The sequence below is a fragment of the Larus michahellis genome, chromosome 1, assembly GCF_964199755.1.
Source record: "Larus michahellis chromosome 1, bLarMic1.1, whole genome shotgun sequence".
Taxonomy (NCBI): Eukaryota; Metazoa; Chordata; class Aves; order Charadriiformes; family Laridae; genus Larus; species Larus michahellis.
In genome coordinates, this window is record NC_133896.1 from 129,824,370 (window position 1) to 129,837,638 (window position 13,269).

Here is a 13,269-nt window from a genome sequence, read left to right on the forward strand (position 1 = left end):
TTCCACACATTCAAAGACAAACAGCACGCACATCAAAGCACCATTTAATGCAGAGTGCAAGCATGTGTTTTTAGTTTGTTCCTTTGAAGAGATTTCACTAGATCATTTGCTTTTACCCATTATGGTTTTACTGCACATTTTAAAAATGTGTAGCATCAGAAAATTCTGTATAGTTGGAAGAGATATCTAACTTGAGGAAAGTATTGTAGTTTCATTCTCATTTCAAGAACATTGTGTAAGCTACGCTTACAGAAAATAACTTTATAAAAATCCAAGTAACACTAATCACGAAAGAGAATTAAAACTTCCTATTTATTAATTTATCAGATGTCATAACAATAATGTTAATGTTTGGATCATTTAAGCGGGTAAGCCACTACAGTGGGTGCTATGCAAACTTAATAGCACTGGAAAATTATTCTACTTTGATGTACGTCTGACCACAGACAATAAATATTTAGGGCATTCAACAGTGGTCAAGGTTAACCCTAAAATTAACTGTGTGCCCTGTCATATCACAAAGCTCATCTGACGAACAAAAGGAAGCCAGAATGGACTTGCAATACAGCCACTCCAGTTCAGGACTGGGCAAATGCCCTGCTCTCAGCAGCCGAAGGGACAGAAGGCAGCACTGCGCAGATGCGGTAGCAGCAATTCCAGCTCCGTGCTTTGTTCCACAGGGCTGGGCTGAGCTGCTGGCACAGGCTGGGTGCTGTACTCCTGTTCTCACTCCTGATCACTATGTGATTTTCTGGTACCACAACGATTCCAAAAATACAGACTCCGCTTTGACAGACCATTTGTAGCTATGGAAATAGCGATGTCTCTGACAATTCACAAAGAATTCATTAAACAATTGTTGAGTGGGCATTCAGCTCTTCAAAGGAGTTCTAGGAAGTCGCTGGAGTTAACATTAAAACACCTATCAGAAAAAAAAAAAATATAAAAATCAGAAAAGCAAATCATGAAAACCTCTGCTAGGGCCAAGCGTCCCCCATGTGGCCAACACAAACACTGCCATATTGATGAGCACAAGAGTCCATCTCATCCACCACGCCGTTCCCCGTGGTACCAAGCAGTGAGCGTGTAGGAAGAGAGCAAGAACAAGAGCAGCAGACACCGGTCCTTCCTCCGGCATTCAGCCACATGTAGCTTAGGAACTAGAGTCAGACACAGTAAATACCAGAATTCTAATGATTTTGTATTCAACAGTTCAAGGTAGATGTGAAGGTTTAAAATGTTTACAACAATCTAAAGGAAAAAATTGAGACAGGAGGCGTACTATTTTAGCTGCATTAGTATTCACATTTTTTACTGGCTGTGCTCAAGCAGCGGAGGATCTGCACAGACTGCCACCTCTCCAATATGCCAAATCCGCTTCAAATATTTGCTTTTTAATCAACAAACAATTTGAGCTGCTCTGTTTATTCGCTGTCTTTTTAAGAGCTCCTGCTCTGCATTTGAAAGATGAAAGCCTACAGCTCTTTCAAATTTAGGGTTGTATTTCTGAGCCACCTCTTTCAGCCCTTTTCGCATTTCCTATTACAGCTTGCAGAACTAATTATACTGCCAACCCATTTGCATTTTCCTGTTCAAAATTTGCAGTAGTGTAATAAAGAAGTGTACTGGCTCCTTGTTGCAATTTAGCATTGCTCTTGTGAAATCAGTAGTAGCATTAGTCATTCTCAGGAAAAAAAAGGAAAAATATTGGTGACTTTGGTTATTGAAATTAGATAAAATGTGAATCTGTTAGAAAAGAAAGGAAAAGAACCATTCAATAGTTGTGGAAGTTGAATAAATATAAGTCTAAAACTATCTCAAAAGATGATTTAGTACCTCCTCCTCTCTAAAGGTTAGCTAGACGCCTGGCAGATGTTATTTAACGTGTTATTGATCCAGCAAAGGTGATTCCAAAACCATGTCTGCTTCAGTGCTTTATTACTCTTATACTTGGATTTTTTTTCCCCTAATATTTAACATAAATCTCCCTGATTTCAAATTAAAGCCATTATTTCTTGTCCTACCTTTCATCATACCTTGTCTCATTAATCGCCTTTTTCAGTAAATCGCTACGCAGCCAGAGACATCTACAAGGAAGACTGGGCAAGGGATATAAAACAAATGCAGTTCCTCCACATATCACATTTTCTAAGCTTCCTTTTGGTCTTGCTGCTTTCAGGAAGAATTGCTTTTCTGTCTCTGTCCACCCATCACACTGGGCTGAGAACTACATTCAATGCCTGGTCAACACCAAGCAGAACAATGAAATTGCCTTTTGTGCCCTTCATGGTATTCTTTGATGTATTTAGCTATTTATAACATCATACTTGGGTTCCTATTTCTTGTAATTCCATGCTTTTCTGCAGCAGTAATGCCTCAGCAATGAGTCCCCATTTTGTATTTGTGCATTTGATGTCCTGGTTGGTTTTACAGGTAGTACTTTATATTTTTTTTATGATATTTCTTCTTGTTGCTTTTTCCAACCTATTCAATATTTTTAATTTTGATCCTGTCATTCAATGTGCTTGTAACTTCTTTCAACGTGCTGTCATTAAAAAGCTTTTATAAGCAACATTTTTATTCCATGATTCCAGTTATTACGTCTAGTACCGATTAGCCCTTGGGGCAAAAAACCACCCATCTTCTTGTGTTTATTCCTCCTACTTTGATAACCTTTTATTAGGAATGATTGGTTACTTTTTCCCTAGATGATATATTCTTATGTGGGAGAGCATACAAAGACTAATTTACTACAAAATAACACACCTACTATTTATTTCCTCTTCATCCATTCAACCAGCTGTCCTACCAAAGAATAAAATCAGATTATTTGACATATACTCTTGACAAATCTGTGCTGGCTGTTCATGGGTGACGCTGGGTGTTTATTCGTAAACACTTCCTGGATTAATATTGTTTTGTCATTTTGATATTTTTCTAACGGCTCTCTGGGTGTTGAGCTGAGCCCGCTGGACTGAGAATTTCCTCAGATCTCCTGCTGTAAAGGGTAGCGGGGTGGAAGGATAGGTAATTTCTCTGCAGTAGTTCCTCCGTACACACACCCTCTTATCAGTCTTTCAGGAACCCTCTCTATTTTCCATAGAATTCACTGAGATACTTGGTGTCAATATTTCAAAGGATGTGTGTCTTTGAATATTTCTAAACAGAGCTGAAAAATAGTCTAGAAATTATTTTCCTTTGATAGTATACTGCATCCAAAGATACAAACGTAAAGATGCACGATCTCTGAAAAAACAGAGAATAAAAAATGCACAGAATCCAAGGGTAAATTATTTTATCACTGTTAGCTTTGTCTACAGGATGCCAATGCATATGCAACACAGGCTTCTGCTACCTTTTATTTCTTTAAAAATAAACATGAAATTTTATCCCTAGCTTAGCCCGCAAAAATACTGCAGAGGTCACAACACGAAAAAACTTTATACTGAAGGAGATTTTGTTTCATATGTTTTTCTATGACTACATCCATCTGTGGTTGCTCATAAAGATCTGCTCTTAAAGAGATTTAATCTTTATGTTCAGGCTTCTCCTCCTACTATAGCTATTAGCAAATATTAAACATGAAAGCTAGTTGGAGGGCAAGGCAATATAAAAATATTTACCTCTGCTTCCTCTTCTACTTTTGTGTTTTTCAGGGTTTTTCCAATGAACGTATAATTAACACGGAGCAAAAGACCCTTTTGTCAAGTAAGCATGTATCAGTCCAAACATACGCTGCCAAAACTGAAACTAGAACTGAAGGCAGCCTTGGTCCTCTCTCTCATGTTCCGTCTGGTTTAGAAAGACCAGATACCACAGGGGGTAAATCAACACAAGATCTTTCCTCAAAGTATTAATAATAAAAAAACCCCCAGCATTTGAAAATTCTGCATTGTTTTGTATTAGGTATCTTTTCTGTTTCCCAGGCAACTTCAGAGAGAGAGAAAAGATCTGTTGTATTTACATATATAATGTATTGAGTCAATATAGAACTCAGGATTAATTTTTTATAACAAGGACGAGGGGTAATGGCTTCAAACTGAAAGAGGGTAGAATTACATTAGATATCAGGAAGAAATTCTTTCCTGTGAGGGTGGTGAGGCACTGGTACAGGTTGCCCAGAGAAGCTGTGGAAGCCCCATCCCTGGAAGTGTTCAAGGCCAGGCTGGATGGGGCTTTGAGCAGCCTGGTCTAGTGGGAGGTGTCCCTGCCCAGGGCAGGGGGGTTGGAGCTAGATGATCTTTAAGGTCCCTTCCAACCCGAACCATCCTGTGATTCTGTGATAAAGTGGAATTAGAAGAACCTGAAATGCAGTTATTAAAACCTATGGCAACTTTGTGTCAGATAATTGACACAGATTCATTCCGAATCGGGAGGGGAAGGGGGAGAGGGGCCGTGGTATCGCTGCTCCTCTGGAGGAACTGCTCCTCTACGAGTTTCATACGTCCAGCCAAGGGCAGACACCTGGCAATAAAGTCACAAATAGACACCTCACTGCTTTATTGCGGGACACCAGCGAACGCCAGCTTGCAATGACCGGTATAGGGCCGCCTCGGCGCTGCCGAGAGCTGGCAAGCGCCCGGCCCAGACCCACCGCCACAGCGGGCAGCGGCGCGGCCCCGCCAGCCCGAGCGCCCGGAGGTGGTCACTGCCGGCCTGGTTGGACTGCGAGGCCCACACTCACTCCTTTCCTGCTCGGCTCGGCACGGCCGTCTCCAGGTACCCGGCGGCCCGGGACGATCCGGCCGCCCCTGCCCTCCGACCCGGCCCTGCTGCCGCAGGAGGCCCCGCCCGGCCCGACCCGGCTCGTCGGAGGCGGAGCCGCGCAGGACTCGCCGCCAGTGCCGCCGCTGCCGGAACAGCCACCGCCCGCACCGGGGCCATGGAGGAGTTTCACCCCCACAACGACGAGGTAGGGGCGGGACGGGGGGCTGCGGGCTGTGCCCGGGCGGGGCGTGGGGCTCTCCGCCAGCCAGCCCCGGGCCCCGCGCCGGAGGGAGCCGGCCGAGAGCTCGGTGGAGGGCGGGCAGCGCTGCTGGGGCCTCTGCCCTGCCCCGGCCGGGACGGCCAGGTGTAAGGCTGTGGTTGTAGAGGCGGGCTGTGCAGCGGGAGCCCACCGTGCCGCGTCTTTCGGGCAGACCTGGGGCCCGGGCGGCAGCTGTGGGCTCGCCTCGGGGCGGAGCGGGGCGTCCTGGGGGTGCTTGGCGCTGCCCTCGGCCTGCCGCGGGCCGCGGCCGTTACCGGCCTACTTGGCTTTTGGGAGCTAAAAGGGTCGGTGGGAGCGGTGTTGGGGGGTGCTGCCGCTCGCTGTGGTGCTGTCAGTCCGCGGCCATTTTTCCTGTAACAGCCTTGGAAAAAGCCCAACAAGTGCCGGGCCCGCTCTGCGCTGCAGGCTGGCCCCCGCCAGCCGCAACCGGGGAGCCTTTCCCTCCCCGGGGGGGCTCACTGCGGGTCTCTAGGCACAGGTTTTCGTTAAAAAAAAAAACCGGCATAGAAACGTTATTGTCCTTGAGGTTTCTGTCCTCGCCCGTGTGTTTGAAATTGATGGCTATGAAGGGGCAGATGGCACGATGGCACATGCTGTGTCTCCTTTGGAAGCCAAGCTAAGCAGTGGCGAGTAGGAATGAGCAGAAAATAGGAGATATTAAAACTGGCAAGCTCTTTCTGCACTCGAGAAAGTTACTTGGGTAAGCTAATGAGTACAGAAGCCAGTCTTTTTGATGCTAGGGTTGCGAAACCTTGTTTTACCATCTGGCGGCAAAATATTACAGGTTAGGAAGTCTGTGACTCCAATAGAAACCATGGTTAACACCCAGAGGAAAAGATTCGCCATTTAACTTTTTGTCTTTGAGAATATTCTCTTGTCAGTGGTAGAATTTAATCTTTACAGAAAGTGTAAGTTGAACCTGTTTCCAAGCTCACTGAGGCCCAAGCTTCTGGACCCACTCAAATGTGACTAGCAAAACAATACTAAATAATGTATGTATGGTGCTGGGGGAAAAAAGTAAGATTTTAGAATTATACTAACAGACTACACAATGCAAGTAACAATACATGGGGCCTGATCATCACGTGTTACTTACAGTAAAACTGCATCATTTGTTTACTTTTCTATCAGAAATAATAATAATTAATCGTTATTACAGATGATCTTCAATGCTGATGAGGCCCATAACATCGTTAAAGAGGTAGGTTTAAGCTAACAGCTGTATTTCAAAGAAATTCTTTACCTTATCTTGCACTATAGTGAAAGCAGTTACTTTCATTGACCATCCCAGATAAATTTAATCTTATATGAAAGTATTATTTATATCAAATAAAGACAGAGTTTCACTTGGAGCTTCTTTAAGCTTCATCTAGTTGCTGTCTTCAACTACCTAAAGAGGAGAAGGTAGATGACAGACAAGAGAGCCAGAATTCTCATTGCAGTGGAAAGGTGAGGGGCAGCAGTCACAAGTTGCAAGGGAAATTCACTCTGATTTTATTTTGTTTTCCTTTTTATCCAGCTGGAGGGTAGTTAATCAGTAGAAAGGTTGCAGGGAGAGCTTGTGGAGTCTCCAGCCTTAGCGACTTTTAAAACTTGACAAGGCCTTGAACAACATGATCAGACTGTGAGGTTAGCCTTGGATTGAGCAGGAGGTTGCACTACATGAGCTCGTTATTCTAGCAATGCTTTTGAAAAACAATTTTTACACAAAAAGAGCTGGCTGAAAGTGAGTAGCCTGATGGTCTAAATGATATACCTAGTAACTGGAAAGTGATTAATGAAGAGCTTGTGGCATACAGATGCTGACAGGTTTTGCAGGGAAATAGCATTTTGAGAAAGGAGGTCTTAGAGGGGCTCTGCAGGTCCTTTCCCACCTGCCCTGTCAGCAAGGGAAAGGGCTGCACTTTTAGAACTGCTCTAGTACACAACAGAAAGCTCTTGGATGTCAGATAAATGGCAATTCAACCCTTTATATAACTGTCCCTGCCTTGAAAGGCCAAATACTGTATGACACGGTCTCCTGTCGCTGGGAATAAAGTCAAGTGTTTCTGCCTCTGATTGAAAGCTTAACCAGAGCTGAGGAGCTCTAGTACTGGGTACGTTTCTGGAAGGACCAAAATCCCTGAGGGACCTTGTTGTCCCTTATCTTTCTTCTATGCTGTTTTGTGAATGTTTGTTTCTGTTGAGTCCTTTGTCCAGCTTTATATACTGTAATCAGAACTAATTGGGCTTTTTAAGATCTGGGGCACACGTTTCTTACACAGCCTGTTAGTGGGTGGTTAGTGTGTGGGATTCATCTTACTGAATCAGATGAGAAAACAGTTTTATTTTACTTTCCTTTTCCAGGTCTGCATTTCTTATCTGAATTTCTCAGTTTTAAGAAGTATCCATCATCACAGAATTCTGAGTTTCTTAGGAGTAAAGAATGCAGTTTAGGAGTTACGGTTAGAAGGCTTTCTGTTCGATCATTTTAAGCTTAAGCAAGGGTTGGCCAACTGTAACTGTGGGAGAACATGCAATTTTCAAGCAATTAAGGTATTTCTTGTGCTGCAAGACCCTTGAGTGTTTCTCACTGTCATACCTTCCTCATCTTTTAAGCTGGGTTTCACTATTCCCATTTCACTGTTGTTGCTCTAGCTCTGAAGATTTTGGTATGTTGCTCACAGGCTCCAAAAGGTTGGCCAGCCCAAGCGGACAGTATTGATTTGAGCAGTACTATTTCCATTACAGTAGCTTCTGAAAACCACGCAGTCATTAGGAACAGTGGGATGTGTCAGTATCTTCACTGGTAAATAGATCCATTAGTTTAACTTGGTACTGAAAGCATATGGCTAAGGTCTTTCCTACCAGAAATGTTCAGTCAGATTCTTATTTTTCACGATGTAGTAACGTGGTAATGTGTTTAAAAAAATAAGTTTCTGAGAAGGCTCATTTTACTTCCCATTCAGCAACTGATACCTGATGAGCTCAACGGATTTAAAGTAATCCAATTGCCGGATAAAATTCCTCAGATTATGCAAGACGTTTTAAGCCTCTACATTTTGAAGTATGTTTACTGTAACTATTTTTTTTCTCTATTTTAGTGCATAGAAAGTGTTATAGGCAAGGCAGATTATAATCACAACAAAGTCAACCAGTGGACTGCTGCTATAGTAGAACAGTCGCTGACACATCTGGTAAAACTTGGAAAAACATACAAGTACATCGGTAAGTACAAGCAGTCATACTTCTACCAGATACTATCACAATAAGTAATCGCTGAAAGGTTCATTTGAATGCAGTTCTATATTCAGTAGAAAGTTTTAAACTGTAAACAAAGCAGAGCAGATATGTGAACTCTTCTGTTATATAGATTTTTAGTAATACCTGCGGTAAAACCATGGCAGTTTCACCAGGGCTAAGCACGCTAGTAACACTTGGCACAGAAGATGACATGTTACACAGTCTTTCCTGCCTGTTAAGCAGCTCCAAAACAATTATATCAACTTTTTTATATCAGTTCAGGAAGTAATTGCATATCTCAAATAAAATTTTCAGTAGGATTAAGCTTCCTATAACCACAGATATTTGAAAGACTTTAGTCCTGTAATCTAAGTTGTGTCCCATTGTGTTTACACCTGTGGAAGGGAAATGGAAATAAGTGGAAGTTTAATGCACTTCGGTCCTTTTGTAGTGATGTAGTAGCAAGTGTTTGCACTCTGTTCTGTTTTGAAAGTCTTGGATTCAGATTGTCACTGGTTTTATGACCATTGCAGGTCAGTCTAGAAATGCTGCATGTCACTAGAGTGTGGTTTCAGAGAGCAGTCAACCAGTACTTTTGGGAAACGACTCTCATCAAGTGCAACTTCTGCTGTAGCTGTGAGGACAGCACCTGCAATCCCGTTCTGAGGTGCACATGACACAAGCCATACCTAAGTAGTTTAAAAGATAAAAATCATAATCTTATTAGCAAGCGTTTTGTTAAAGCCATGGTCTTTATGTGAGTAAAAATAATCGTGAAATGAATGCCAAGTTCTTGAGGAAAATACTGGGGTGAGGGGGTTGTCAAAAAGGTTTTGACTTAGCTGAATGCCACCTGCCAGTCATTTGAAAACGTAATGCAGGTTTGAGTTCAGAAGTACTGAATGATTCAGCTCTTCTGCTTTAATAATTAATTCCTTGGCTTTATGACTGTCTCTTGCAGTAACCTGCGCGGTGATGCAGAGGAGTGGAGCTGGTCTTCACACAGCAAGCTCGTGCTTCTGGGATACCACAACTGATGGTAAGTTTCCTCACTTACTTAAATTAAAAATTTGTAGTAAAAGAAATGTTACTTATTGCTCAGTTCTAATAGTTAGGTTGAACATTTTCAAAAAAGTGATAGAGAAGCAGTAGCTTCCAGGATTAGATGCTTGTTTACAATCCCAGCAGAAATATTTTGTTAGCATCAGTGCCTGCATTAAGAGCGATTGCTTGTTAATTATGAGAAGCAGGAGTAGAAATGCCTTCATTCTGAAACAAGAGTCAAAACATTTAATTCTCATCAGTAACCATAGATCAGTTGAAGAGGCGTTAAAATGTTTCTTGCAGTAAATGCAAGTGCGTAGTCTTAAACATATCTGCCTGTCCACTGTAAGGGGACAGTGCTACTTTGGAGGAGAACAGGCTTGGTAAAAAATAGAAATAGTTTGACTAACAGTATGTCTTTCAGTTGCTTAACTATCAGCCAGACTTTGGATGAGGTTTTTTTGGCTTCTAAATTAGTTCTAAATGCATTTTTAAACCAGGTTCCCGAGTACTGTGGGGAAACAAGATTAAAATAATCTTATGTCTGTCACAGACTCAGAAAGCTCTTTTTAGAAGAGGGCACCAAGATTTAACTTTAAAATAGAGATGGCATTAGAAAGTCAACCAAGGTTAAAAAAAATAAAATCATAAAATGAAGTAAAAGAGTACAGTTTAATCTTCATGTTTCTTTGGCTTGTAAGGCATTGATACAACAGAAGAGGAAAAATTACAGAAAGTAAATACACTAGAATGTATTTGATCCAGTCTTCTTTTTTTTCTGATTTCTCATCCAATTATCTTGCCAATTTCAGTATGAGACTTTCAAGGATTTTTTTCAAGCCCAGCTTTTAAAGAGAAGTACTGAAATTGTGTTTTCCTGGAGACTGTCTTAAGCGTCCAAGGCTCGTGTTAGGTAGTAAACAATGTACAAGATAATGAAAGTGTTTTGAGGACTGTAGTCTGTTTATAGCCAAGATGACATAATAGTACTTACCTTAAATCACAGCTGAATTATTCATACTAATTTAACATCATTTACAATGTGAAAATGTGAATGTAGTAAAGACACTGGAATTCTATTTTTATTTTATAATAATCTCTTCTAGGAACCTGCACAGTGAGATGGGAAAACCGAACAATGAACTGCATTGTCAATGTGTTTGCTGTTGCTATTATCCTGTAGCTGACTGGAAGATAAATATAAGCAACACCGAAGCCTTTAAAAAAAAAAATAATCATCCAAACACATGGCTAAATATTTCAAACCGTTACTTGTTTTTGTATGAGAAGCATACGGTCTAAGTCAGTTCTCATAGATAAATTATCTGAAAGCTAGCAAAAAAATTGAAATATATATATGTATCTATCTAAAGAGAAAGTTTTAGTAATTCAGATATTCAGAAATATGTTAATGAGAAGATGCCACAAAGACCAATACAATTTATATCAAAGCTAATATCAAAGATACTTTATTCAAGAGGAACAAAACACATCAAATCAAAGGAAAGGTCAAAGGGCAAGCAAGACCTCTCAGGATTATGGTGCATTTGGGAACAAATTATGAACACAATTCAGAGTGGATATACTGTAAACAACACTGGTGCTTCATGCTTGATGAAACAAAGCTAACTGTCACATTGAATGCTGGTGCTTGTGAAGTTGCATGAGCATCATGTTTTGGTCAAGCATGAACATTTACATTGAAATTAAATCCAGTTAAGCTTTTCCCCTGGAGGCAGAGGATGACTTCACTGGGACAAAGGTGAAATATACCTAGTCCTAGCAGAATTCTAATGTATCTTCAGAATGAAGAACGTGATATTTGTTATTGATTCAGGGAAACATGCTGGGGATCAGACATCCGCCCTTCATCCATCGTTTATAAATCTGAAAACATTCTGAAGGTACTTAAATTTTATTTTATTCTACGACTGTGGAATTTGTGACAAGCACTTTATTGATGCCTCATGCAGCAGCCAGGAGCTAGGACAATAAGACTGGACCCACATTACTCCAAGTTGAATTAAAGTGTTCGGAGAGAAGGCACATGCATTTCTAGAGGCTCTTGTTAGCTTTGAAAGCATTTATCTTAAAGCAACATATCTGTTCTTTATAGGAGTGTTTCCTGCGCTCTCTTAAGTCTAGAATTGGATCTTAGTTCTATGAAGTAATACAGTTAAGTTTTAAGCACTATGAATTCCCCTCCTGTAGAGATCTATACAAGTTCTTAACTTTGCTCATCTGATGAGCCTTAACTTGAAATATTCCACGTGGAAGAAAAGCATTTGCACACAGGCAAGTACTTGCTGGATTGGGGCCTACATTTTTGTTGATTAATGCACAAATTATATGATAAAGAAATGTATCAATACCAAAAATGCCTAAATGATTGCTGCCACTAAGTGGCAGCTACATTAAGTTGTTTTCTCAGATGCTGCTTAAGGATAGAATTTTTTTCTTTATTACTGCATGTCTTTGGAAGAGACTGGTAACTACCTAACAGCTACCATAAGGCTGGTTTTGATTTTAACAAATGAATATTAAAGCACTATTATGCAGTTTTGTTTGAGTTTTGGTTTGGTTTTTTTTTTTTTTTTCAGAAAACTGACTATTAGGGCATCTAGCAAGTGTCCTGTATAAAGAACAAGCTAAAAACCATTTCATTGCTTAAGTTGTGTATACATATAGCTAGTATAAGACTACAGAAGGAACGCGTGTATGTGTGATTCGCAATACCATTCAAGATCTCTTGCTTTGCAGACAAATAGAGTTCCGCTTTTACCTAAGTGCAAGTAAAATTAATACTGTAATATTGCATTTGCCTAACGGGCAAGTGTAGTGTGAAGATGTATGTGTATGTCGTACTGACCTTCAAATGTATTCAAATTTAACATGAGCTGGGGTAGGACAGCAATTTCTGAACCAGGTACCAGCATCCAAGAGCCGAGTTGTGGAACTGACAAAAACGCAGTAGTTTCACTGATATTTGGTATGGTGCAAAATGAAAAAAATAGTGGGGTAGCAACTGGAAAAAGATTTGGTACGATTGACACAGTTTAAGAAGTGTGTGAGTAAAAATAGCAGTGGCTGTTATCCCCCTTTAATGGGCATTTGGGTGCCATGGTCAGGAGAAATATTCCAAATAGCCACTTGTAATCTCATTTTTGCTTTACTTGAAAACAAGATGCACTGAGTAAGGCTATCAGTTTAATGAGGCTTGGTGAAGGTTCTGCTGCAGAAGAAACCTAGAAAATACTGCATAATTATAAGACTGCTTCATTTTTCTTTCTACCAAAAAAAAAAAAATAAAGTTTTGCCTTAGTTGTATTTTTGCCTCATGTTCTTGATTGATATAAATAGGAACTAAGAAAAATATTCCTCTCGCTTTCCTTCCCTTGTATACAATAGTGAGAACTTGGGAAATTTGCTGAAGTTATGTGTGCGTTTCAGAGGCAAGACCTCGTCAAAGGCTAGTTCCCAGACTTGGCATAATTTCTTAGACCTCTTGTCTCCTCAAACTTCATCTTACTGCTTGTCGTGATGATGCAAGTTAAAGTTTTGTTACTCCAGAAAGATTATTATGAAACTCTGGCAAAAGTATTTTCATTCCGCATCATATCCTGGTAAATTTAACTTCGTTCCCATCTTTCTTTTCCCCATCCTCTGTGGGTACAAACAGCTACTTGTATTTAATATCGCTCCCAGAAGAAATGCTGAACACCACCAGTTGCTTTTCCAAGTAGGTTGTTTTCAAGGATAAAACTATGAATTGCAGAATCTGAAAGCCCACATTTCAATAGTGCTTTTTATCAATATAATGTTTTCTTACTTGTTGCAATTGGGGGGTTGAGTTACTGTTAACAACAGGGGTCTTATTAATGGGACAGAAAGGTTTGCATTAAGGTATAGCCCATATATATGGAGTTATATGTTCCTACATATGATTTCATGACAAAAGACACCTGTTACTCTTCCCATGCAAATTTTATTAATCTAAACAGAAAAGTGTGAAAGGG

General features: G+C 40.7%; 1 protein-coding gene across 1 annotated transcript; it reads left to right on the forward strand.

The window, feature by feature from the left end:
* The first annotated feature begins 4,576 nt into the window (after nt 1–4,576).
* Nucleotides 4,577–12,580, forward strand: DYNLT3 (dynein light chain Tctex-type 3). The gene is made up of 5 exons (XM_074604036.1): nt 4,577–4,912; nt 6,147–6,188; nt 8,071–8,194; nt 9,171–9,248; nt 10,360–12,580. Exons 1-5 carry the CDS (start codon nt 4,883–4,885, stop codon nt 10,434–10,436), a joined length of 351 nt encoding a protein of 116 aa, XP_074460137.1. The 5' UTR covers nt 4,577–4,882; the 3' UTR covers nt 10,437–12,580.
* Nucleotides 12,581–13,269: the final 689 nt, after the last annotated feature.